General features: G+C 56.6%; 1 protein-coding gene across 4 annotated transcripts in view; it reads left to right on the top strand.

The window, feature by feature from the left end:
• VAC14 (VAC14 component of PIKFYVE complex) overlaps positions 1 to 27,222 on the top strand; it is a 207,416-nt gene that overhangs the window by 162,759 nt on the left and 17,435 nt on the right. For all 4 annotated transcript variants that reach the window (XM_067721030.1, XM_067721027.1, XM_067721028.1 and 1 more), the window contains one exon: positions 6,685 to 6,817. In XM_067721030.1, coding sequence (XP_067577131.1) covers positions 6,685 to 6,817 — 133 coding nt within the window. The remainder of the gene's footprint in view (positions 1 to 6,684; positions 6,818 to 27,222) is intronic.

Consider the following 27,222-nt stretch of genomic DNA (forward strand, 5'->3'; position numbering starts at 1 on the left):
GTGGAAGGCTCCCTGTCTCCCTAACTTGTGTTTTGGTGATATGACACGAAAACAACCAGTTGGGTCCCCTGTGACTTGGCAACTTTTGTGCCTTCTCTGTGTGGCTCCACATGGCTGGGGCCCTGCCAGGCTCTGGGGAGAGGGGGTGGTGAGCCCCCTGGAGCAGGCCTGCAGTGGGCAGGCCCAGCAGGAGCAGGCAGGCTCTGGGCTGAGTCCGTCATTGGAGACGGGGCTGGACATCCTGCTGCACGAGAGGCAGGCCCCTGGGCCCCGCACCACAGCAGTGTGGCGATCTGGGACCAAAAGTCACCCCAGGACTGACGTTTGCCCCCAAAACCCAGTCTTCATGACCTTCCCTTCTGGCCACGGGGCCCATTCTTGGGATAAAGCAGCTCTTGTCAATGTGCCCTGCAGGGCTCGCTGGTCCCAGCTCTAAACACACGGGCAAAAATGAACGTTCTGATTCAGTTTCGTTGCTTATAGCCCGGCCTGGCGTGACCAAGTGCAGAAATAAATTCTAGAAGAAACGCGGGAAGCCATCCCTGGTAGTTTTGCCAATAGTAGCGGTGACTGTGATATGCTGAGCTCTCGTTTAGGACTGGGCACCGTTCTAAGCTCTTCTCACGTCAGCTCGCTGAACCCTCCCCGTGGATCAGTCCTTGACCCTTATGCCATCTCTGAGGAGGGCACTGTCATTCCCACCTGGGCTGGGGGATCATGGCAGCGGTGGTGCTGGCCCGGGAGCCTGGCCTGAGAGCCTGCTCTCTTCACCTTCACACTCAGAAGACGGCAACACACGTGAACCCCACCCTGTCCAGCAGTGGTGGTGGAATCGGTGGTCCAGCTTCCTCCTCTGCGTGCTGGGCTGTGGCCTCAGCCTGGCAGTTTTGGGGGGTATCCCTCCTCTTCACAGCGACTTCAGGGACCCCATTCCAGCCTTAAGCCCCTCAGCACCTCATTTCCTGCCCTTCTGCTGCCTCCCCCCTGGCCTGCCCTCTACTTCCTCCGGCCACACCAGACCGTTTCCCAGCCCACACACCCTTTTCGGGCGGCGTAAAAGCACTCGGGTGCTGGGGCAGCTCTGCGCTGCCTGTCCTGTGACCTTGGGCAAGTGTCCTGCCTCGGTGCCACCTCTCCTTCCTGTGTAGATCGGGTGATGGGCCCCTGGGGGGCTTTGTGAGCGCTTGCATGGAAGGGGGTAAGGTAAATGCCCTGTATGTGTAAAGTGCTGCCTTTGCTTCCATCCTTCTGTTACAAGAGCTTACGCGTGCTCCAGGCCAGCTCAGATGGCTTCTCTTCCATACAGCTTTCTAGGATATCCCAGGCCAGACTCCTTTCTCACACTTTGTTCCTTCCACCAGTCACACTGTGCGGTTCGCATCTGTTTCCCCCCTGGCCGTGACCTCTTAGACCCCCTGAAAGTGCAGGTTATGCCAGCCTCAGCATCGCCTAGAGCTCATCAGAAATGCAGACGCTGAGGCCCACCCCGGAGTCAGAATCACATTCTATCAGGATTGCTGGGTGACTTGTGTGCTCCTCAGTTTGAGAAGCACCAGCTCATACCGTAGGGGCCTGCTATACTCACCTCTGAACCCCCAGCGTCAGGCGCCCAGTAAGGGTCAGCACCCCTCTTTCAGAGTTTCTTAAATTGACAGAAGGAGCGGGTACCAGGACCAATCACCCAGTCCCCATTGTCGGGTCTGAAGCTCCCCTAGCACATCTGCCCAGGCCTTCACTTGTCCCCAGATGGAGAACCTGGCCCCCTTCAACCCAGGCCCCTTCCTGGTCTCTCCAGCGCCCCCTTGGCCCCAGCCCCTGCTCTCCCAGCAGGGGCAGCGCGGCCCCTCTCCACCGCCACATCAGCTGGAAGGTCCTCCCAGGCCCTGCCCTGGCCCATCAGCTTATCTCTTGCTCCGAACCAGGCAACTGGAAAGCCTCCTGGATTTGGGTGACTGCCCAGGGCAGAGGACTCCCCGGCTTTTCCACAGAAAAGAAAGTTTCTGCCCTTTGGATTGGGTCCCGAGGTTGCCGTTGCTGCAACATCTCAACCACCCTTTTGTCCACACAGCCATAGGGTTTGGGCCCTCTACTCAGTGGACTCCACACCCTCTGAGACCCTGCTTCCCGAGTGGCCGGGGCCTCCCTGTCTCCCAGCCCCTGTTCTGTGTGTAGGCTCTCCCTTCCCTGCTCGTCCCCCTCGGTTCCATACCAGCCTCCCAGTCACGCAGCCCGCTCCTCGGAGCACTTCCTGTGCCAGGCATGGCGTCACGCTCCTAACCCCCACGAGGTTCACAGATAGCTACCGGCCCAGAGAAGGTGTCACATCCTCGGGAGTGCCCTGCCAGTCAGCCACAGGACCTGCATCTGCGCCGGGTCCCCGGCCCTTCCCCCTCCTCTCAGGGCAGCGGAGCCAGATGCCCACTGGAGGTGCTGGCCAGGCACACGGCCCAGCCCTCGGGGGAGGTAGCTGGGAGGGCTGGGAGCGGAGCGGGGACCCTGCTGGGCCCAGGCTGGGCGCCTGGTGTTTTTGCATCTGGTTTTGTTGAACTGTAACTCGCATTGTGTATTGAGGCCAGAGCTATTTTTATCCTGACATGTGAGGCTCCTTCACGTCATAGCCGCAAAGCTCAATCCAAAACATCCCAGGGAAGGCTGTTTGTAAGACGTTCTGCAGATTCTCATGTCGCCACATCAGGTTTCACTTAGTAACATCTGCAGGGCTGGCTCCCTGGCCGCCCACGCCCCGGCCTGGTTTTGTATACAGGGTGCTCCCAGCAGTATCTGTTGGCCCCTCGGCCAGCCGGTGGTCACGTGAACGTCCTGCCAGAGCCCACTCCTCTAAACCAGAAATGCCAGGCAGGCGGCACTGGGACTGGTCCTCGGCAGGAGTAGGGAATGGAAATCCCGCTCTTCTCAGCCCCTCAAAGGGCGCCTCCCTCCTGAGACCCGTGTCCAGGTTGCTCCCAGCCCTCTCCTCACTTCCCCACCTCCTGGGGCCCCGGCCAGAACAGCTCCCCGACCGTCCGCGGCGGGCCTGGAAAACCGTGCTATCAGCAGTGTCTCCTGAGTCGAAGCCTCCCAGCCCTGTCGTCCCAGCAGATCCTCATGTTGGAGGGCGGGCCCTGACTCCGGGCGCCAGGCCCCTCTCTGGCTCTGCCCTGTCCTAATGGGCCGGCAGCATGTAGCCCCGGGCCCCTCCCGAGGGAGAGCTGAGCTGAGTAGGCTTTTATGGGCTGCTGAGAAAGGAGGCCGATTCCCAGCCGAGCTTGTCAAGCACGCAGACGAGCGAGAGGCAGAGGCGGCCGGTGGAGGCGCTGTGAGCTCCCCACGGGGAGGAGCAGGCTGCGGTTGGGCAGAAATTAGTTCAGTTGAGAGAGGCCTGTCATTCCCTGTAGTAACACCCCTGGAGCGGGTTTGTTCTCTCTGCACCCCATCTCCTCCTCCCGTGCCTGCAACCTTGCCTGGAAACATCTCACAGGTTCCACCTCAAGCCAGCTGGGCCAGAAGGGCTGGTGAGTCAGAAAAGTGGCCGGTGGGGCCAGTGGGAAACAGGCTGGGAAGGACCGAATAGGCCCTCACCCTGTCCGTGGTGAGCACTGAGATGCGCCCCGTCCTTGCCCGGCCCACCTGGCCAGTGTTGCCCTTCCCCCCGAGCTTCCCAAGGCTCCCCACCCTCTCCTGCAGAGGCTTCTCTCAAGGGCAGTGGCCCTGACCAGAGCCCATTCTGGTGGGTGAGAGCCTGAAGGGCCACCGGCCTCAGGCAGCTCCCCCGAAGCTCCCACCCTCCTAGTCTCAGCCTCAGGAAGGCGCCCGGCGCCCACTTCGGTTGCACCCGGCCTGCTGCTTCTCGTAGTGCTTAAGCGGAGCAGCGGAAGCTTTCTCAGTAACCACCGCACTGTGAGAATGGGAGGCACTCGACGTGGCTTCTCCCAGATGTGGCTCTGCCCACTCCTGCCTCCTAAGGGCCTCAGCTCCAGGGGCCACCATGCGGGCCTGGACGTAGAGAGTGGATTGCGGGGCCCAGAGCGGGCTGTGGCTGAGGAGAGCGGCGACATGTGCGGAGCAGCCCCAGGCCTTCTCTTCTGCCGGTCTGTCAGCTGAGGGGTGGCCAGATCTCCCTCCCTGAATGTGGGGGGTGGGGGAGGGGTCCCAGGCGATCCCCTCTCCTCACAGCCTCCCTGACCCCCAGCAGAGGACTGTGAACTCGTCCCAGATCTGACATTCCAGACTATCCCCAGCCCTCAGTCGTCCAGTCCGAGACTCGGAGAACGGGAACCATTTGCTTCATGCAGTGCTCTGGGTTATGGCACGTTTGCCAGGGATAGCAGCCCCGGTTTACCGAGGTCAGACTATTTAGGAAGCCCCAGGCCAGGTACGTTACATGTTTGTCTCGTTCAATGAGGGCTCTCATTGCCCCCACTTTGCGGATGAGAAAACTGAGACTTAGAGAGGGTAAGAGACTTGCAATTCTGGAGTTGCACAGCTAGTAAGCGGTTGAGTGGAGGTCTGATCTGAACCCAGGTCTGATGGACTCCCAAGCCAAGCTCTAAACACCATGTTTGATGCTTCCCACTGCCTCTGTAGGGACAGAACCACCCAGCACCTCTCCCCAGTGCCTGCCCAAGACACCCAGTCCCTGGAGACTGGAGACTGTGGCCCCAGGTGGGGAGGATTTTGTTTTGGTCAGTCCCCATTTTGGTCCCTTTGTCCTTTGGAACCTAAGCCTGGAAAAGGGGTGGGACAGAGGTGTACGTACAGAAGCTAGAAGGGGACAGGGACATAAGGAGTCATCATGAACAAGCACCCAAGAGAATGCTGCAGGCAGCTGGGCTCCAGTCCACACACACCTCCACTGGGGGGCGTGGGGGGAGCCTCTGCCCTCTGGCCAGGCCACCATGGGGGCGGCAGAATACATATCCTCAAGTATGGGGAGGGGGACAAGGGGCTGAGAAGCAGCCAGGCTGCCTCAGCAGCTGTATCTGCAGCCACCTCTTTGGAGATCAGCCCCAGCTGGGCCTGGGGTAACTCGATCTGTGAGAATGTGACACTTGATTCTGCAAACAGCCCCTCTGGGCAGGGAGCAGAGACTGTTTGCCATTCCAGAGTCACTCAGGACTGCCTGGGCCAGGCTCTTCTGGACAGGGACCCAGAACAACACACTGCAAACAACAAGAAATTCAATGAGGCCTTTCCTTGAACTGGCTTCTCGCCCCGTGCACAGTTCACAGGAGCTGTAAAAGAGGTTCAGGAGAGAGGACAGTATTTTGAAGGTGTGGCTCCTGGTAAGGAATCCTCATAGAGTAATTCACAGCCAGGAAAAACAAAACAGGAAACACCTTTTCCAGTTCCCAGCCACTTCCCCGTAAGGACCACACGAGGATGTAAGGAAGACTGAGTTCAGCAAAATGACAGAACTCCTGGGACAAGGTTTTACTGCTGCTTCCTGGCATCTGATGAAGTCAGCCTGTAGGGGCTCCTCTGTAAGGCTCACTTGTAGTGCTCTGGGCGACGCTTCCACTCGTTCCTGTTTTATGCTCTAGGCTGATGCTTCTGGGAGCTGATACTCCTTGCACAGCCAAGCTTGATTCCCAGAGACCCCCCACGCTGCCTGTTTCACTAAATCGTACCCTTTAAAAGGGTGAACTTTATGGTATATGAATTATATCTAAGTTAAGCTGTTATTTTTTTAAAAAAATCAGATGTCCTGTTAATGCCTCAGGCAGATGGAATGAGGAGTCCTAGCATCACTGACAGCTCTTTCCAGCAGTGCTGTTGAGGTCATCATGTGTTAGAAAGGAAGGACGGGGGGAGATCCCAAGGGGCGTATGAACAGACACTACGTTGGGATCACCCCGGCATTGTGTCAGCCCCGCCCTCGTCCCCTCCGCGCTGGAGGCCTTACATAGGGGACCATGTGCAGGGCTGGGGCTGGGACGGGGTTGCAGGGACAGTGTGGTGACGGCTGTATCTGGCTTTCAGTGTATTTTCAGCTGGTACACATAAGAGGGAGACCTCGAGTGTGCTTCTGGTTGTAAAGCCAGCTCAGGGTCTTCAAAGTACTACTCTAAAAGAGCGTCTTTGCCTGAAGATGAGGAAGAATCTCTGATTTCAAAACATTGGGTGCAGATGGAAACGCTCGGTCACATTCTGTCGGTGTGTGCTGTCTTCACCCTGGTGGCTGTGTGCATAATTGACTTATTCTTAAGCAGCGGCGGGAAGGGAGTATGGCTTCTGCCTCGCAGGATCTATTGGCTTCATGGACCATTGAGGTTGTGTGTCTGCCTTCTCTCTTTCCTCTCTTTGACTTGCCATTTGCTCTTAACCAGTCAAACAAAGCCCAAGTGTATTTTATTTATTAGGATAATGAGTAAAAAAAAAAAATTTTTTTTCCAAAAATTTCTGGCACCTAGCAGCAGGTCTCACACGTAGGAGATATTCACTAAGTGATGGAGGGTCAGCTGGAGGGGTGGACAGGGAAGTGGGTGCTTTTTGCAGTAAGTGGAGTTGTATCAGCTTGTGCACACTTGTTTGGTCCTGGCTTTTTTGCTGCCATCGTGGCCCTTGATTGAAGGTGTTCCCTCATCCTGTTACACAGAGACTCTTCCCCCACCTTTTTGGCGTTGATAATTGTTTATATTCTGTGGACGCGTAGAATAAATCCCGGCTCTGTCCCTTTCTCTATAGGTACCAAAGGCTTGGAGTGTTCTCCTTCGACTCCGACCATGAACTCCTACTTTTACAAGTTCATGATCAACCTTCTCAAGAGGTTCAGCAGCGAACGGAAGCTTCTGGAGGTCAGAGGCGGCTTCATCATCAGGTTAGCCTCCGCGTACCTTCTGTGGTCCCACAGCCTCGGCTTTTCATTCTCCTACCATACAAGGGGTCAGGGCAACCATTTTCGCTTCCACTCCTCTCTCCTCCTTTTCCTGACCTTTGAGCTCTTAAAAGAAACAAAGAAGGTTCCCCCTTCACACCAGGTTGCTGGTGCTACTGACATGGGTCAGGTTGATGTCACCATTTTTTGAACAAATGAATTCGTTTTTCACTTGTTGAGACAGCTTTCCTTGAGGCTAAGTATCCTCTCATTGAACACTCTTGTGGGAGTCTTCAGGGAGAAAAGGAGGTGAGCCAGACAGAACATGAACCTGGCTGCGCTGGGTGCCCAGCTGTCAGCACACCGTTTGGCCACAGCTGGGTGGCAGCAGTGGCTCTGGCGGAGCCAGGTTCTTGTGCTGTGTGAGCCCAGCCCCGGACAGTCCCAGGGCACCAGCCCCAGTCCCTGGAGGCCTGCAGAACTGTCACCGCCAGCAGTATGGCCAGGTCTGGCCCTTTGCCTCTTGCTTGGCTCCAAGGAGCAGGGTCACCAGGAGAGTAACCTTAGGCCAACAGAAACCTAGAGGGGACACAGATTTCTCCAGGGTCCCCAGAAAGCCAGGCAGAGGAGTTTCCCAGAATGCTCTGAGTGACCCTAGATACTCTACAGCAGTGGTTCTTGGCCCTGACTGCACGTTAGGTCACCAAGGAGGCTTGAAAAAGAAGGTGATGGCTGGGCTCCACCCTGACCAGTGAAATCAGGACCTCTGGGGCGACGGAGGTTAGTAAAGCCATCCAGGGTGCTCAGGGAGCAGACTAATGTCCCAGGAATTGGGGGGCTCCTGATCAGGGCCATCTGGGGGTCGGGGAGTTGAAGGAGAATTCCAGGGGGAGGGTCCACCCTGCACAGAAGCTTCAAGGCAGGAAGGAGGTTGGAGAGTTCATTTTGCTGTAAACCAGAAGGCAAGGGGAGAGGGGCTCAGCCGTGTGAGCTGGACTAAGGACTGGGGCCCTTACCAAGAGGTCAGCGGCAAGCCTCTGAATGGGCTTGAGCAGGGGAATGGTGTGACCGGTTTGCTGCTTTTTATATATATATATAAATTTATTTATTAATTTCTATTTTTGGCTGCGTTGGGTCTTCATTGCGGTGCACGGGCTTCTCATTGCAGTGGCCTCTCTTGCTGCAGAGCACGGCCTCTAGGCACGCGGGCTTCAGTAGTTGTGGCTCACAGGCTCTAGAGTGCAGCCTCAGTAGTTGTGGTGCATGGGCTTAGTTGCTCTGCGGCATGTGCGATCTTCCTGGACCAGGGCTTGAACCCTTGTCCCCTGCATCGGCAGGCGGATTCTCAACAACTGCGCCACCAGGGAAGCCCCAGATTGCTGTTTTTACAGATTACTGTGCTGCTGGGAGAGAATGGGTGGATGTGTGGGAGACCGGCTGGGAGGCTGTTGTCCAAGGTGGCAGCTTGGTAGGGGGATGGGAAGAAGCAGTGCAGTGCGATGCAAGAATTAGTAAGAAGTGTGTTGATTGGTGATGAATTGCATGAGGGAGGGAGGGAGGAGAGAGGGAGTTGGGGGGGACGGCCAAGACTGTGGTGTGAGCAGCAGGGTAGATAGTGGTAGCTGTCCCTGAGGTGAGATCCCCGGAAGAGTAGCAGGGAGGGAGGGGTTTCAAATAGCTTTGGGAACATCAAAGGAGAGACATTGAAGACATCGCTATGTCTGCCTCTCAAAGGAGGGATCTAGGCCCACGATACAAATCTGCAGGTTGACGGCAGTCATTCATTCATTCACTCTCTTATCCATTCATTCAACAGATATTTACTGAACACTGTGCAGGGTTCCATTCTAGATAATTCTACCTTGTGGATTTCATTCCTAGGGACTAAGAATGGTTGGTGGTCAGAGCGAAGAAAGGCTGCCCGGAGCCGGGCCCTTCAGAGTTCCAGTGTGTAATAGTTGGGTCTGGAGAAGCCGGGAGAGGAGGCTGAGAAGAAGGGCCCAAGAGGTAGAAAGAAGCAGAGGAAAGAGGCGGATGGCGGGAGGCAGCGAGGGGAGAAGAGGCCGGAAGAGGGCCGGCTGGAAGGCGTTGGGGAGTCTGCTGAGCGTGGGGCGAGCTGAAGGAATGGGGGACAAGGAAATGGGGGGAGCAGGCCCAGGGCTTGCCTGTGTGGCGCCGGTGGGTGGAGGAGCCACAGGGCCCCAGCTCCGGGCAGAGGGTGGCATTGAGGCCTCCCTGGGGAACAGGCCAAAGGGTAGAGTCTCAGGAGGGGGCAGGCCTGCCTGGTCAGAAGGACAAACGGCAGGACCACACATCCCTGCCCATCAGGAGGAAGGGGCTTCTGATGGTCTAGACCACCCACAGGCGTCCCGGTGGGGGGGGGGGGTGTCACCACCCTCTGCCCTCCTGAGCTCTCGCAGAGCGGGGTTTCTCAGCGTCGGCACTGTTGGCATTGGTAATTCTTCGTGGCAGCGGCTGTCCCGTGCGCTGTAGGGTGTGGAGCAGCGTCTCCAGCCTCGACCCGCTGGATGCCAGTGGCACTGTCACCCACCCAACTGGGACAATCAAAAATGTCTCCAGACAGTGCCAAAGGTCCCCTGGGGGGCAGAATCGTCCCGGGTGACGACCACGGTTACAGAGCGACAGAAATGGATTCTTACCGTCACTTGCCAAAAGAGGAAGGTTTCCATGGTTTTTTTTTTCACATCAAGTTGGACGGTTGGGGCTTGAAGAGACCCCCTACCAGGAAAATGACGGACTCTTCCCACACGAGTGGCAGTTAGCTTCATGCAGCTTTCGAAATTGTAGAGGTGTCAGCTCTTTTGATGAGCCCTCCTTGCCTGGAAGACTTTCAGGAAACCAGTGGAGAGAAAGGCCTTTGAAAATGGAATTTGTAGCTAGTTTCCTCTCTGGAGAACTGCGCTGTAATGGGTTTTTCCATCCTCTGTCAGCCTCACGTGCCCTGTCAGGGGCCTGGGGAGAGGATGCTCGGGGAGTCGGGACTATCCCCAGACAGCACCAGGCAGAAGTGCGGGCAGCGTGGGCGCGCATGGGTGTGTGTGAGTGTGCGCGGGTGCTCTCCCCACCCGCTAGGGCCGAGGCTCCGTGGAGCTGGTGCCACGTTCCCATTCACAGCCTCTAGGACAGTGAGGCTTCGCTTGCTTTGCAGTGTCTCCCAGGCATCCTAGGCTGATGAGAATCCTCATTTTGCAGGAGGGAAATGAGAGGAAGCCGCGTGCCTGCCTGGCTCAGTTGGAGCTGGGCTGCAGACCGCTGCACTCTGCTAATTTCGCAGCTGCCCCTCTGTCCCTTCTGTGAGAGAGTGTCGAGCCAGGTGCCTTGAGGAGCCCTGCACAGCCTGCAGACCAGGACCACCTGGCGCCCAGCTCCTCAGAGGGTCCTCCCTCCTCATCCTTCTGGGGCTCAGTATCCAGCATGGCAGTCACTCGCTGTTCCAGGGCTCACACTCCCCGTGCACCACACTGGGGCCTCAGTGGGCATGGCACCTGGCCTCCAGGGCACGCGTCACTCCCACCCCGCACGGCCACAGAGGTCTCCTAGCCCTGGGCAAAGAACCCGGTGGGCTGGACAGAAGGAACCTGTGACTGGGCCCCTCACCTTTGTTGTCCCTCCTAGCCCTTCGCTTCATTTGTCCAGCCTGCCGTTCCCCCTGAAGCAGCACCAGCCCCTGTCATTTCGAGCTACAGCTTCCTCTGGGCCGCACCAGCTCTGTGGGGCGGCTACCTGCTAAGTCAGCATGCCACGCCACCCAGTCAGGGTTCTCAGGGTGAGCACAGCCCAGTATCCGACGTGGAGGAGGCCTTGAAGACGTGTGCCTTTCTCCTTCCCATGGCCAGACGGGCCGAGGCCCTTCAGCAGAGGTTCACTGGGGCCCAGCCCTCGGAGTGTCAGCCTGCCCACCTGCCTTTCGTTTCATTTCCTTGTTTTCTGCTGGTGGCTTTAAAGAGGAGCCTAATAGTGATACATGCAGGCTGAGAAGAAGCCACAGGCCTGATAAGAAACACAGTAAATGAAAAACTTTAAAAAAAAAAAAGAGAGAGAGAGTGAGAAGCAGGGACTTCCCTGGCGGTCCAGTGGTTAAGACTCCATGCTTCCACTGCAGGGGTCATGGGTTTAATCCCTGGTCGGGGAACTAAGCTCCCTCATGCCGTGCGGCGCAGCCAAAAGAATTTAGAAAAGAAAAAAAAAACACAGTAAATGATTCTTAACCCCCTTCTTCTGGTGTTAAACCAGCTATGATTTGCTCCTCTCAACCCCCAAGACTGAGCAGAGAAAGGAAAGAGATTCTTCTGGCAAACAAGTGAAGAGCCATTGTTTCTGTAGTAGTGTGTTTAGCTCAGGGTCCAGGAACCGCTACTGTCTATAGAAGGACAAAGGCATCCAGACTTCTTGAGGACAAACATCTGGTGGGGGGTCTTGGCCTTGAGGAAGATGCATGACTCTCCTCAGGCCCCGGGGTGTTTCCCCCAACTCGGCTTTCCCAGGCTGCACCTCCGTGGGGCGTGGGAGTAGGGCCCCAAACTCCAGCCAGGCCCCTGGGTGGGTTGGACATCCTCTCTGTGTCCATGTGGCCTCGCTATCTGGTGGATGTTAACAGTTCAGAGGCATGTTGAGTTTGGGGAAGTCAGTGACTCCAAAACCTCGTCTCAGCCAGACTTGCTGTGACCCACTCCGGGCCCAGGCCCTTCTCCCGGCTGCAGGGACTGAGGGAGGGAAGAGAGGGACATGAGCAGATGCCACCCCAGCCCTGCCCACACCCACGCCCCCTCCCCAAGGCTCCACAGGAGTCGGGCAGATGCCACAGGCACTCAGGAGCTGGATTAAGAGGGGAGCTTCTCGAGTCAAACAGCCTTGGGTTCGAATCCCAGTTCCTCTAGTTTTTAACTCTGTGACCTGTTTCCAAGCCCGTTTTGCTTTGACTATAAGACGAAGATAATTGTGCCTGCCCTGTCGTTTTGCGGAGAGGGTTACATAAGCCTGCGTGTTACAGCGCTCCGCACGGCTTGGTCCAAGGGAGCTCGCTGTTCTGCCTCATGATGCGGCCTCGGCCTTCCACAGTGGTCTGTGGGGAGGGGAAACCAGACCCGGGAGGGGGTGAAAGAATTGAACCTTCTGTGCCGAGAGCTGGCTCCTGAGCGCCAGGCCTGCTGCGCCGACACCCAGGGCGCCCACCAGCGGCCTGGCCCTGACACCGCTAAAACAACTCGGCCCTAAGTGGGTGTTCGTGTACATTTCCCTCCTCTGGCCTCTCCCCGCTCCCCCCACCCCGCCCGCCACCGCCAGTGCAGACAGAACAAGCACAGAGCTTGTTTTCCCACGAACCGCTCCACTATACTCAGTAGAAAAGGAGAGGAGGGAGAAAACGCAGCCTCTTTGATAGGCTGTGATATGAGCTCCAGCGCAACCCGACAGCTGTGATCTTCACAAGGCCTGCTTCTGTGCTGGGAGGGCAGCGAGGCTGAGGACGCTCACGCTGCCGGCCAGCGCGGCCCTCCGACCAGCCGTCCTTCGGCTTCATCAGCTGCGCCTTCCCCCTCCCCTTCCTCCCTGCTGCCTTGCAAAGAGGGCTTGCCAGAGAATGCTTTCCTTTCAACGAGTGACTGTGCTGTGAACTCGAGGGCTCCAGCCCCTTCCAGCCCTGTCCATGGTGGCCGAGCACCCTCCCCGGAGAAAGGAAGCCCCCAAGATGAGGTGCAGGTGGGGGTCCAAGTGAGAGACGGGGCAGCCGTCACGAGGACCCCGAGAGCCCCACGATAAGGTTTCTGGTCCTTCTGGTCCCCTCTTGCCTCTGACACAGGCCTGGCAGCCTCTCCAGTTCAGCCAAGAGCCAGAGTCCCTAACATGTACCCCAGCTACGCCTGCCCTCCCGTCCCCCAGTGCCCCGGCTTTGCATGACAGCCCTGTGTTGGGGGGCAGGCGAGTGAGGTGGGTGGTGGGGCTAGGAAGCCCCCGGACTTGTTTTGAATTGCAGGGTGGGAGGGGGGCACAGTGGCTCAAGAGAAGAAGCTCTCTTTCATGCCCTAATTGGGAAATTCCACTTTGCTGTCCTTGTCCGTTCCTTGGCAGGGGGTCAAACGGCCTCTGCGGCTAGGGCAGCGCACACCACAGATCCTTGCCGACCCCAGCTCCGCCCCCCTCGGTCTCTGTATCCACCGGGCCTCTGGAGTTCATTTGCATCGGGGGCACCCCCTTTCCCCTGTCTCTGCGTGCCACCTTACCTGCCAGGGGGCATCGGTTGGGTCCCCAAAAGCCCATTGTGCTGATGCTAATGAAAGATGAATTGAGTGAAGTGGCAAGACCCAGATCCCTGTTCAAATGGCATTTTAGAAAAGCAGCTTCGCTTCTGGACCCCAGCCTGCGGAGAGCGCTGCTGAGAGGCCCGCTCGACTGTCTTCCTCTCGCCCCTTTAATGGATTGCGTTCATTTGCTCAGAATAAAAACAAATCGCTGTGACAAACACGCACCAACCTAAGTCTGTCTGTGGAAACAGGCCCTGATCCCCCTCCCCAGAATGCAGGCGGATTTGGGTCTTTCATCAGTTGTAGCCGTGTTGACTGGGGTCCCCAGCTGAGGGCAAGGAGACAGAACATTGAACAGGGCTGGAGGGTTGCTTCGAGGAATTTCTTACTTCCCTCTCAGAAGAAGCGTCTCTTCCTGTTAGCTTTAAGTCAGTCTGCCCAGTTCCTTGTGTGAATCTCGTGGAGCCTTCCCCAGTCATTCTTCTCCAGGGGCCAAGGTGCTTTTGTTGAGACGCAGGACAGCAAAGGGAGTGAGTGGCAGAAGCTGCTTTGCACAACCAGCTCTTGGCTCTGATCTCCGAATTGGGACAACGCTGAGGACCTGTGAATGGCAGGGCGGCCCCATCTGACATGCCAGAGAAGATTGCCTGCAAGAAAGCCCTGCCCTCAAACGTGAAAAGGTGTCCCTGGGAGGTACAAAGTGCAGGCAGCCCAGAGAACCCAGCCCGGCCCTTGTCCATTGTCCCCTAATGCACGGCAAAGTGCCAGCACCCCAGCACCTCATAGAACCATCCGTGACCCGGGGGTGGCAGGGAGGGCTGGGGACAGCCAGTGGCTTTGCTCTGTCTCCTGCAGGCAGTCCCCCTGCTGTCCCTGTAGAGCCCACTGTCATACACACTGGCGCTCCCTGCAAGAACGGATGTATTTTCTTCTGGAATATGGAAACCACATGCGATAAGCCTTGCTAGGCCAGGCTGGGATTAACTAGGTGCAGCCGGGGTGGGGGGGGAGGAGAGGAAGTGCTGGCCAGAGGGAGCCCCGTGCAGCGTGCTCTGGAAGTCTGGGGAGCTTTAGAGGGAAGTGGCCCCACGTTTCAAGGGTCCTCCTGGATCCCTTGTGGGCGGAGGGCTGCTGATGGAAGCAGGGGCTGGAAGGAGGCCAGGGATCCACTCGCTTCGAGCCGGGCTTGTGGGAGGTTAGGGGTCACAGGTGAACTGGGCACGGGGAGGCCAGGTGACCCACAGAGCCAGCCGTTTGCCCCCACGTCCAGGAGCATCTGTGGTGGGGGGAGGACTCGGGAGCCATCCCGCACCTGCTGCATGGGAGGCCTTAAAAGGCCTCCAAAGACTCATCACGTGGGTGGTGGCACCTGCGGGGCCCTTTCCAGCCTCCAGTTAAAAGCACTTTCTTTGTAGTCTATACACCTGAGATGCCCAGCTCCCCAGCCCTGTTGCCAGGGTCTGAGAGCTTGACAGTGAATTTCTTTCTGAAGCTCTAGAGGTTATGGAATCTGCAGTTGTCTCTGGACCTGTTTATACTTTACCTAAGGATGCCAGGAAACTAGCAAAGCTTTGACCTTGGTAAGTCAGACAGCGCGGTTAATTAGCAAGTAGCTGCTGGAATCGTAATGTAGCAACTTAAAATATCGGCAGGTTTGGAATTGGCCCCTAGAGGTCACTTCCATCCTCCTGCCTCCTTGGAGTTGGGCTGCATCCGAGCCAGGAGAGATAAATGGGCGTCCTTAGCTTAAAAGTGCTTTTAAACTCCTGGAACAGCAGTTGCAGAAATGTGTCCTGTTTGTCCATCGTAGAACGTGGTTCTCAGGAAGCTCTTTATTTCATCCTTTTAACCCAACCTTTTCACCGTGGGTGCCCTGGGAGGCCCCTGTGTGGTCCTCCCCCCTCTCTCCCCACAGGGGTATTCATTTAGCAGGTGGCCACAAAGATCACAGACACACGTGCACCCACTTCCCACCGCCACCCCCATCATCAGAAAAATAACACAGAAGGGTTTCCATCACATGCGGTTTGTGAAAGGCCGTCAGACCAGCTGCCCCTTCCACATAGAAGGAGAGTTTCCGTCTCTGAGCACGTGTGATGGTGACACCTTGCAGGGGCCCTGGCCTGGGGGGACCTTGGCGCTGAATTCAGCCTCAGACGGTGAGCACAAGCCCACGTGAAGTAGCGTACAGCCTGTGGGGAAGGGTGCTTTGTAACCCGGGCTGTGAGGGCCCACCGAAGAGGCTCTTGGGACCTAAAGTGGATAATGGAACTCTCTTTACAAGTATGCAGCCTCAGCTCCCAGGAGAGCATGGGCTTTGGGTCTGTTGCCGTCATCCTAAAATCTTTCAGTGTCTCTGTAGCACCAGCGCATTTGCCCCCAGCTCCCTCACCCCACGTCTTAGGACATCTCCATGGGGGTGCTGTGTACCATCTAGAGATCCTAGAGCTGAGGTTCTTGGTTGTCTTCCAGACTGGGTGCTGGAGGCCATTTGGGAAAACTGCCCAGTTTCCAGTCTGGACTTGCTTTTCCTCAGCCTCATTGGAAAGAAGCTATGTTCTCTTGTGGCGCCTCCCTTTTGCCTGGAGTCATTGACCCACAGAAAATCCCCACCAAGACCCGTCCTGACGTGGCCTCCTCCTCGTCGCCCTCTCCCGGGGCTCTCCTCCTACTGCCTGCCACCTCTCAGAAGTGAAACACCGAGTAAATCTGCGGATCCTTCCCTGTCTTCCTTCTAGGCCCCGGGCCCTCCAGACTCCTGCCTGGCCATCATCCTGGCCCATTTCTGGTCTATATTTAGATTACATAATCTCATTGGAACTGCCTGGCACTTGGACAGTGACTGTCTTTCTTGGTCTAAATCTCTGTTCTGACCCTTGCTCGAGAGGACAAGTCTCCCCCCGCACCCCATACCCAGATCATTTGTTTTTCCTTCTGGTTTATCACAGTTGCTCACATCACCCACATTGGCCTCTCTCTCTCTCTGGAGCTGAGCTGAGATGGATTTCAAGTGTAATCCTGAGTCATCTCTCATTTTTCTCTAGTCCTCTGTCGAGCATCCCATGCTGTCTGTTTCGAGCCTTGCCTCTCCCTCTTCCCTTTCAGAAGCTGCTTTCCTAAGCGTGAAGTTTTGCATCTCTTTCTCCGTTTCCACCGGCCGCACCCCCTGCCCGGGCTGCGGTCACAGTCACGCGCCCCAGTGCCAGCTCTCACATGTGACCCGTTTCCCGAACATGGGGCCATCTGAGCCTCCTTGTTTTGCTCCCCCAGAGAGCTGCTACTTTAGCCTAATAATGGCGCTCGTGTCTCCACTTCTCAGCCTTGTCATCGGTAAACTCGTGGCCTCTTGTGTCCCCAGAAGGTCTGACTTGTTTTCTGCGCCGTTTTGCCATCTCTTTGGCAAAACCCTCTCTCTTTCTTAACCACGTAAGCTTAACACTTTTTGCTTCAGCGCCCCAGATCTATCTTTTCCTTCTCCTGATCAGGCCACCATGGCAGCCTTTCCTCCCTCCATGCCTCAATTTCCACAACGCCTTTTTTGAATCTAAATTTTATATTAACAACATACTATATAAAAGTACACAAATCGTAAGTGTACTACAGTTTGGTTAGCTTTCACTAATTGTCTGCATCCGTGTAACGAGCACTCAGATCAAGAAGTAGAGGGCTTCCCTGGTGGCTCAGTGGTTGGGAGTCTGCCTGCCGATGCAGGGGACGCGGGTTCGTGCCCCGGTCCGGGAAGATCCCACATGCTGCGGAGTGGCTGGGCCCGTGAGCCATGGCCGCTGGGCCTGCGCGTCCGGAGCCTGTGCTCCACAACAGGAGAGGCCACAACAGTGAGAGGCCCGCGTACCGTAAAAAAAAAAAAAAAAGAGCATTTCCAGCGCCCAAAGGTGCCTTTCATGTTTCTTCCCAGTTACTACCCCTACCCTCCTCCCCAAGGTAGCCACTGGCCTGAATTCTAACGCTGTACATTCGTTTACCTGGGTTTTTGTTTTGATTTTGGGTTTTGGGGGTTTTTTTGTTGACCTGATTTTTTGAACTTCATATAAATGGAATCGCGTAGTTTGTGCTCTTTTACAAACTGTAAACTTTCTTTGACCCACCTCGTGTTTGTGAGTTCGCTTGTGTCCCATGTAGCCGTAGTTCACATTTCTGTCAAGCCCCCCACTGTGTGAAGATGCCGTGGCTCATTCACACATTCTGCTAGTGATGGGCATTTGGGTGATTTTCAGTTTGGCACTATTGTGAATAATGCTGCCATGAGCATCCCTTCACATGTCTTCTGGTGAACATACGTGTACGTTTCTCTCAGGTAATACCTAGGGATTGCTGGATCAGGGACCATATATGTGTTTAGCTTTGATAGATATTGTCTGAGCTGCACCAATTTCCTCTCCCATCCATGGTGTGAGAGTTCCCATTGCTCACATCCTCACCAGCACTTGATATCATCCATCTTTGATTTTAGCCTTTCCTGTAGGTGTATGGTGGTATCACCTGTTGTTTTAATTTGCATTTCCCTGAAGACTAACAAAGTCAAAGAACTTCTCATCACTTTTTGCCTTTTGGGTATCCTCTTTTGCAATGAGCCTGTTCCAGTCATTTCCGCATTGGGTTTTTGGTGCCTTTCTTATTGATTTGTGGAAGTTCTTTATATATTCTGGATGCAAGTCTTTCTCCAGTGTGTGTACTATAATTATCTCCTCCTACCCCGTGGCATGCCTTATCACCCTTTTAAAAGTGTCTCTTGTTGAACAGAAGTTCTTTATTTTTAATGTAGTCCAGGTGACCAGTTTTTCTTCTCAGCATGTTTTATGGTTTGTGCTGCTTTTTCAGGGGATTAGGAGCTCATGAAACTACCCATAAAGCTGCCTGTTTCTGGTAAGCACTCCTAGTGAGCTGAACACTGAGTACAGTCCACCTAAAAAGGTATTATATCTTCACTCTGGATGGGGTCTTGGAGGCCACCTAGTCCAGCCTGCTTATGCAAAGATTCCCACTCCCTCTCCATCCCCCCACCCAGCTAAATCCCAGGGGCTTCTGGTGCAGCCAGGCCAGTGGAGGTCTGCAGCCTGGAGTTGGGAACCGCTTATCTAACTATGGTGGTCAGCAGGAGGTGGGAACCCAGGTCAAAGGCACCAGTACGAGCAAGGGGGCTTGACCGGCCCGTGTAGCCAGACCAAGGCGGAGGGCTGCAAGGCCCAGGAACCCAGCATCTTCCTGTGGTGCCGTCCGTCTTCTTGGCCTCTGTTTGAGGTCAGCCTCACTGCTTTGGTCTCTTCCAGTGGCAGAGACGAGGTCACCACATCACATGGCCATCATGCCCCAGCTGTCTGTGCTCCGGGGGAGCTCTGGTTGGTTCCCACGGGGTCATGTGTCCCCTGTGGTAGGGGAGGCGGTGGCAGGGTGCTGCAAGCAGCAGCCCTGACAGAACCCCAAGTGGAGTGGGGAGCGGCAGCTCTTCAGAGGAAAGGGGCTCCCACGGGGCAGCTTTCCTGAGCAGTTTTCTCGTGTGAAAAATGGGGACGCTCACCATCGTGATCTGCTGATCCTCGGGAGGTTACATGATGTTACAAAAAAGTACTCAGAAGAGTGTCTTGCACCTGGTAACTGTGCAGGAGGTGTCCCAGTAGCGACTGTGACAGTCATTGTGAAGAGAAGCATCCACCCTCTCTCTGTGCATGTCAGAGTCAGGGAGCCCGCGGGCGGGTGGGCTGGTGGTCCCAGAGCTGGCCTGGCCCCCGTTCACCCTCTTCCCAGGCCCTTGCCGCTCGCTGCCTCAGGCTCAGCTCCTGGTAAGCAGATGTTCTGGGGTTGACTGTCGCTTTCTCTTGTTTTCTAGGGAAGAGTAAGAGAGAAAGCCATTGAGCAAACTAAGACTTGCCCCCAGGTGTCCCCCCTTCCTCTGCCCTTCACCCCCCCCACTGCCCCCCACCGAGACCCCACCCTGTTCAAAGCTGCCCAGTCAGGACTCTTGAGCGCGTGTGACAGAAAACCAATTCTCACAGTTCTGTTGAAAAAAATGAAGGTGCTGTGTAGCCAGGGACCAGGATTGGCAACTCCGCAGCTAGCACCCTCCTGGCGTCCTCAGGCCTCCGTCTCACCTGCTCGCCTCCACAGCAGGCTCTCCTCCCTCCTCTGTCAGCCCCGTGCCCCGCAGGCCGTCTGTCCCGTGACAGGACAGCCACCGCAGCTCTCAGCTCACTCCTCACCCTTAGCAGCCAGCCTTCAGCCGCGGGGCTGTCCTTGAGTCTCACTGGACCCGTCACTGTGCCCTGACTGTTCAGGATGGGATTGTGTGCCCACCCTCCAGCGCAGGAGGAGGAGACGTTGTTCGTGGGAAACTGGATCTGGAACCAGAATCCCAGGCTGTGGACACCAGGGAGGCAGACGCAACCAGCGCCCGCCCTGTGGTCAGGTTCAGTGCTGCCCGAAAAGGGGTGTGAAGCAGGCCCCACTGAGGGCCCACCATGGCAGCAGTGGAAGGAGAGACACTCCCTCTCCACTCTCCCAGCAGCCAGATTCTCCAGGAAGGAGGGCAGGGGGAGGGTGGAGCTGTGTGTGTGCCCCAGTGACCTTCCCAGAGACCACCGCGCGGGCAGGTGGAGAGCAGGGTGGCCTCTGAGGAATTAGGCCTCCAGCTGACTCCTTCTCTAGGGCTTCCTTCCATTTGCAACACTGCACCTTGCCAGAGACTAGAAGTTGTCTGCTGTGTCATTGTGTGTGGAGCTGGGGGTTAGACTCAGACCCAGCCCCTCCCAGGACGGCCACTCGTGCCCACGCATGTGCTCCCAGAATGGTAGCCCCAGGCCATGATTGAAGAGAGACCAGGAGAGTTTCGGTCTGGAGTTTAGGCTCAGTTCAGAGTGACCAGAAGGGACCTTAAGGGTCAGCTGAGGTCTTTCACACAGGAGGGAACCGAGGCTCTGATTTTCCCAGTAAATATTTTCCTCGCGCTGCCCCGTGCCCCGCCTGGGCTAGGCCGACGCAGGACCAGCCACCACAGTCCACACGCGGGGCACTCAGGTGTAGCAGGAGCACGGGGTGGGGGGGGGGGGCAAGGAAGAGCTCAGGCTAACCCAGACGGGGGACAGGGGTCAAAGGTTCACTCCCCCTGGTTCATTCCATGGCTGTTCCTGGAGCACCCACGGTGTGCCAGGCCCTGCGCCAGCCCTGGGCACACACATAACCGAGAGCCGGTTCCTGCCTTCACCGAGGTGGCAGTCCGGTGGCATAGGCAGACAGATGACAAGTGACTAAGAAAGGTGTGCCCCGGTGTTGTGATTCCTGCTCTGGAGGAACTGCAGGGGCGGGGGTGTCCTCAGGTTCGGGCCTGTGGGCCGGGGGGTGCCCGTAGCTTCAGCAGAACCAAGGAGCTGTGACCTGGATCTGATGTTTTCTCAGAGCATAAAGGTGCCCTAGTTTTCCCTCTCCTCAGGCTCGGCTGAAGCTACGCCAAGCATTGGCTGTTAAAGGCTGCCTGAGATGTGGTTTGGAGCCAAAAGTCTATAGAGCCAGTGCATTTGTGACCTTGTTGAAAATGCTTACTGAGGAAAATCGGGGTGTGGGGGGTAGGATTTGGGAGTTAGGTTGTTGTGGTTTTTTTCCTTTTTTTAAAAAAAAAAAAAGAATCAGTTTGGCCATCCTCACCCGCATCCCCTTCCCTCTCTGCACAGCCCCTCCTGGGTTGCCTGACTCCTCCAGCCCCATGGCACTCATCCCTCCCGTTCGTCCACACCTCCCCCATCCCCAATGCCTCTCAATCCCCTGTGCTTCAGGAATGAAAAATACCAAGTGGGTAAAATTAAGGAGCCTGGGTATAGCCCTGGAAATTAGGCCACAGCTGTCAGGCCAGGCAAGAGTCCTTGTCTCTGAATCGGAACTGCCGGGAGCAAGCGCTCGGCCCCTCCCCTGTGAGGATGGATAAAAAGCCCTAGCTCCCCCCTCCCCCGGGAAGGGGCTGCTGCCTGCTGGCCTGAGGAGGGCCAGGGAATGCTGTTTGTCACTGAGCAGACCTGTCCCAGTGCCCACCCGCTGGGGCACCGCAGTGGGCAGAGCTCATCCCTGCCCTCCGAGGGATGGTCCCAAACTCGAGTAGCGATGATGCTCTGTGGGAGGGGTGGGGTCGAGGAGCGCCTGGCCCTAATGGAGGGGTCTGAGGAAGCTTCTGGAAAGAGATGCTGTCTACCTGAGCCATGAAACATAAGGAACTGCTGGGGGTGAGGGTGGGAGGAGAAGGTGCTTGTGATGTAGGAAGAGTCGGCTCAGAAGCCCAGGTGCCAGGGCCCGGGCAGCCCCAGGGAGCTGGGAGTGTGGCTGGGACCAGGCCCAGGCAGCCCTGACGTATTCCCAGCGAGCCACCGAAGGGCCTGCGCAGGCTCAGAAAACTCTCTCCACCTGCCCTGGGCCTGCACAAGTCCTGAGAGACACCCCCGACACGTGGCCACCCTGGAGTCCTTGGGATGGCACTGAGCCAGGGGGACTGCAGGGCCTCATGAGGCTACACCTGAGGCAGCTGGTCCCAGAGCCCCGTGCCCTGAGCTCCAGCGAATGGCAAGAAAGTGGGGCCCAGGGCTCACGGTGGCGGGGACACTTGCTCGCTGTCCACAGCTGTGCCGTTAGCCTCCTCCAGCACCGAAGGCTGGTTAAGGAGAGGCTCAGGAAGCTTGCCTGACAGGGCTCTGGCTGCTGCATCACTTTAGAAGGTTCCGTGATGCTGGGACCGGCAGTGTGAGCAGATAATCTGGACTAAGTTTAAAACCTTCTGGAGGCTCCAGACATCCCTGCCCTGCTTTCAGCCAGTTAATTCCAGGTGCCTGTGAATTCAGCCAGCTGGCCTCAGCTGCTCCCAGAGAGCAGTCAGCTTTTCCCTTCCTCCCACGTGAGCTGGTCCCCTTCCTGACAGACGAGGCCTGTCTCCTCTGAGCCCTCTCCTGAACGGGACCCCTGCCCACCTCTGCCGGTAGCCCCTGGCCCTAACAGTTGGCAGGTTCCTGGAAGTTACCTCACTTCCTTCCTGCCCTTGAAGCCTGAGCAGCTGCCCCAGTCCAATTCCTTCTGCCTCTCCCGGCCCCCCCAGTAGCGTGGTAATTGGTTTCTCAGATCTTCAGCTGTGCACCCCATCTGTGAGTATTTCCCGGTCCCGACCCTCCACAGGAAGACCTGTGATCTTACTGCTGTGGAGACCCCACGGGGAGGGGGCCGTGAAGAAGGGACTGTGCCTCCCTTTCTGCACCCCTCCCGTTCCTCTGCCTCACTCCCGCCAGTGAGGCCTGAAATAGCACCAGCACAGCCACCTTCTGCCCCCAGCCCCACCGCACAGCCCAAGGTTACACTCCCCCCAGGATGGGGTGCTGGGCCTGGTGTGACGGAGCAGCAGCTGCCTGGTGATATCTGTCCCCAGCTCAGCTCCCGAGATGAGTATCTGTAATTACAGCTCTTGGAAGGTCACAACTTTCGATTCATTTTTGTGGTGTTTGGAAAAAAGTTCAAACGTCCCTATACATGTTTAGTCTTCCCGAGTCAGCTAGGGGTTTTCTGGGAGAGAAAAGACAGCCATCAAAGATGTGCCCACAGGCCAAGCGTAATGGCTGTGGAGACTGGGGGGCCTGGGCTGGGGGAGGAGAGGCGGATAGACCTGGACAGGCGTGAGCGCCCTCGGGGCTGGGGAGGGCGGAGGGTGGCACGGAGCCGCAGCGCTGGCTCACCCACAGCTGAGCCGCCTCTCGAGGGCCACGAGCGGCCTCGGTGGCGGCCACCTCCCTGAGATGTCATCATCTGAGTCCTGCGGCGAGGGTCCCCGCCTGCCGTCTGCCCAGTTCGTCCCTGTTCCTCAGCCTCGACTTGGCTCTGACCTTCCCCTCAGAAAGGGCATCTATAAAGGCAGCCCCCAGACCCTCTGTACTTAAAAGTGGAAGAAGGTGGTTGCATGAGACAAAAGCGATTAAAGTAGCAGCCCAGAAGGGAGGCCTCCCCGTGCGAAGCTGTGATCTCTCAGATCTCACCCTGCCTGGCTGCAGCGCACCCGTCATCCCCAGGCCCTCTGTGCGAGGCGGCTTTCTGGCTCTGATGGAAGATGGGGGCTTCATCTCCATTGATGAGACTTTGCTGTTCTGCTGCGATTCTATTTCAGGAGAAGCCTCCCCTGTAGCAGGCACTCGTGTCTCAGAGCGGAGCCAGGCCTTTTCTCCCGAAAGGAGTATTATGCTAATCACTCCTTGCAAACAGGCAGACTTTGTAGGAGGTTTGCCTGGTTTTAGATGAAGCCTACGCCTTTGAAGCAAAGAGCCACCGTAGCTAAAAATATCATTTCCCGGCTGTTGATCCTCTCATTTGTAAGATGCTTGTTTCCATTGTCAGATCTCCCCTGCTCTGTCTCTGAGATCTCCATGAGGGAGTCCAAGATGATCCCCAGATGTGTAGGTTTCTAAATGATTTCTGTATTGTTTAAAAAGAAATTTTAATCCACGTAAGATAAAAATTGAAATAACGCAGAAGAATGTACTGCAAAATGTAGAAGACCTTCCCCACCCCTTCCTCCCCCAGACGTAGCCTCTGCTTTCAGTTTCATGTATCTTCTTCCAAAACTTGTCTTTGCATTTATAAATGTATGAGTCTGTTTGGTTGTGGTTCAGGCTGAGGTTTTCCGGCAGAGGATTCCAGACTCAGAATTGCTCTGCAGCTTGCTCTGTTTTCACTCACTCACACGTCACCCGTCGTTCGGCAGGCGAGTCTCCGTCAGGATCCCAAGCTCTTTGGGACGCTGCCCTCTAACCTCTAGGCCGAAGCAGAACGGCTCAGGGTCACTCTCCCTTATCAAGGCCTCCACATCAGCGTTAAACTCCATCGCCCGTTTTCTGTGTGCGGCGTCCAGACTCTGCTCCAGGGGCAGTGGGTGGTGTGGCGATGGGGTGCTGGTGTTTCCCCGGCAGGCCCCTTGCCTGGCACAGCTCTGCTGGAGGTCAGAGGGCGGCCTGTTCTGTAACCAAGACCTGGGACTCCTCAGGCACCTGCAGGACACTGTCACATCTGGAGCCCTTTTTCATTCTCGTGCGTTTAATCCGATAAAGATTTCCCGGGCTGGAAAGGGACATTCGGATGAAAAGCCTATTTCATGCGTCTTAAGTTTCCCTGAAAATGACTGATCACAAAAGGAGTTTTTTCAGCCTCCTGACAGGATGGAGGAGGGTACCAGTAAGAGAAACCCCCCTTCCGTTTGGCCACGAAGAATTAAAGGAGTCCCCTCCACACTCTCTTTGTCCATCCCTTCTGCTGTTGACCCTTCCGTCCTCCCAGCCCTTTCACTTTGATCTCTTCACATTGTCCAAGAGACTCAGCAGTGAGGCTGCTGTGATATTTGCTCTTTGTTACCAGCAGTAGGTATTAGTGTTTCACTTCCCGTTCTGTTTTCTGACGTTTATCTCAGTGCCCTTTAAGTGGGCACTTGTAAAGAGCTACAGAAAACAATGTCAGTTCATAAAATTCCATAAAACCCCCAGACTAAAGATTTGAAGGCCAGAAAGGCACTAATCAGTCTAGCTCCTTAATCGGAGACTGTTATCTCCTGTGGAAGCCAAATGTAGCCAGGAAGGCGGGAGAGGCACATGCCAGAGGGGGCTAGAGCTGAGCTTCCTCCCCCAGGGCCTCTGAGGCTGGGAGAGGAGACGCCGCTGAGGAGAGGGTGGTGGTGCAGTCCTGGGCAGGCGGAAGTCCGGAGAATTCATCTGTTCCACCCTTTGGACAGCTCGAGTCCGGGCTGTGCACAAAGGGCTTAGGACCCTAAGGTGGAGACGAGGCAGAAATGCAGGGAAAAACAGGACCCCGGCTCTGGGGAGGTGAGCGTGTGGTTGGGAGAAGGAAAGCAACAGGCCCTTCACCAGAGCTCTGAGGCAGAGCCCAGGCTCTGCAGCCCTTTGCGGCTGCTGGTGAAACCTCCCCATTTCCACACGGAGAGTGGCATCGCTGGGCTTGCAGGAGTGGCAGTTTGGGGACAGTGGTTCTCGGTCCTGACTGTGAAGCCTGTTAGGAATACAAATCGCCCCCTTTCTGGAGTATCCCAAACGGTCTTCGGGTAACTCCAGTGTAAGCCAGGTTCATGGGTCTCTCAGTAAGGGGCTCTTTCTGGCGTGGAGGGCTCTCCTGGTTCTGGAGGGTCATTGTGAGACCTTCTGGGTGGGCAGGTACACTGGTGGAGCAAGAGATGGGCACTGAGACTGCCACCAGAGCAAAATGGCAGCCCCTAGTGGGCACTCTTCAAGGCACAGTAGATCCCTTGGGGGAGTCATCACCGGAATGTGAGATAGACGGGCATCTCTGTGATCACCCGGCAGGACCCACACCACGAGGACAGCCCGTCTGCGTGAAGAATTTGAGGAGGGGGACATTCTGGCTTTGGTGCAGTGACCACGTGACCACTGGGCTTCTGGGCCCAGGTCGCGTGCATGGCTTTAAGGGTAGAGGGGCAGAGTTATGGGAGCTCAGGCCTCGGAGTCTGGGCTCAACTCTGACTAAGGTAGAAGGGAGGAGGTGCTCACCATCTGTAAGCGTTTGTGGTCGTATAAGCAGCAGCAGGGAGTGATCCCTTGGCCTGGAACAAAGGACTAGTTTGGGAATAATGGGATGAAGTAAAGGAAATTGTGAACAAGCAGCTTGGTAACAGGAAGACCGTTGGGGCAATCCGCAGAGCCCTTCCCAGGGACGAGGGGGCAGCCCCAGCCGGGCTCCCCGGGCTCCCGGCACTTCGGTTACTTGCCTGCCTCGTTTCTCAGAAGGTCACCCCCTTAGTTTGAAGGGGGAAATGTCAGAGATTTAGGGGCGCCCTTCCCTTACCTGTCCCAAGACAGACCCTCTACCTCAAGGGACCCTGATTATGGTCACATGGCATGGGGTGAAGAGGTGTCTGTGCCCTGGGCATTCGTCACAGGGAGCTGGAGCCCTCAGGTGGAAAGAGGGGCTGGCCCGGGAGGGAGAGGTCTGTCCTTCTGCGGGTGACACACCGCGTGGGACTGTCTGGCAGTATGAAACTTGAACTCTGGGTCAGGGACTTGACTCCACCACTGCCCTGGCTGTGTGGCTTGGATTTCTTCCTCTGTCCCATGAGCGCTTGATCTCTGAGGGCCTCGATGAGCCTGGCTGGAAGCTGGCAGGGGCGTAGGTGGCAGGCAGGTCTGGGGCCAGGAAACAGTTTACCAGGCTGGCTGTGCGTTGGCGTCGAGGCAGCTCGAAGCCTCTTCCCAGGCCGGGCCACCTCCGTGGGAGCCTGAGTGTATCCTGGGGAGGAAATCCCTTCTGGAAGGCCAGGAGCTCAGAAGACTTCAAAGGGGAGAGAAGTTCCATCCGGTTCTCTAAGGGTCCACCCAGGGCACTCCCAGGCATGCGGGGCTCAGGGTGCTGTCTCCCTGGCCGTCTCAGCCTGGATTCAGAGCGCCGGGAGTCGTTGTTCTAAAACCCCCACCTCGCCCTGGAGCTCAGGCAGCAGCAGGCCTGGGAACCGGCTGATGGAGTCATCCCCACGGGTGACTCGCCCCCCGCAGGCTCCCAGACTCTGCCTCCTGTCTCACCCCTTGGAGACAGGCCACCACTGCAGCAGAGCAGCCCAAGTATAGGTGCAGATCACCACTGTCCCGACCAGGTGCGGCCAAGTGTGGTCAGTGCCTTCCACCCCCAGAGGTAGCCCCAGGGTGAGGGTGGGGTAGAAGGAGCTGGATTGCAGATAAACTGCCCCAGAGCCACAGGAAGGTCCTGGAGAAACTTGGGCTCTGGTCCATCAGAAGGCCTAGTGATATCTGTAGCCAAGGTGCCCTCCTTCTCCCCAAAAAACCATCCGTCTTCCAGGAAAAGCACTTCCAAGCCCCTGTGCAAGCTGGGCCCTGGATACCGCGAGCTGGGTGTATGGCGAGGCAGCAGCTAAGAGCTGGGGTGCCCAGGTGGGCGGACCAGATGGGGACCTTGGCAAGGCTCTGGGCTTTGCCCTCATCCTCTGTAAAAGAGGACGGCTAAAATGACGCCTGTCCCGTGTTAAAGGGATTTAAGGTACAGGACGTGCCTAATATGGAGAAAACGCTCACAGATGTCAGTTATGTGGGCCAACGCTGAGGAAATGGTGATTCAGCTTGAAGGGAGTCCCTGTGACCGGAGAGGCAAGAG

The sequence above is a fragment of the Pseudorca crassidens genome, chromosome 20 (genome assembly GCF_039906515.1).
Source record: "Pseudorca crassidens isolate mPseCra1 chromosome 20, mPseCra1.hap1, whole genome shotgun sequence".
Classification (NCBI taxonomy): domain Eukaryota; kingdom Metazoa; phylum Chordata; class Mammalia; order Artiodactyla; family Delphinidae; genus Pseudorca; species Pseudorca crassidens.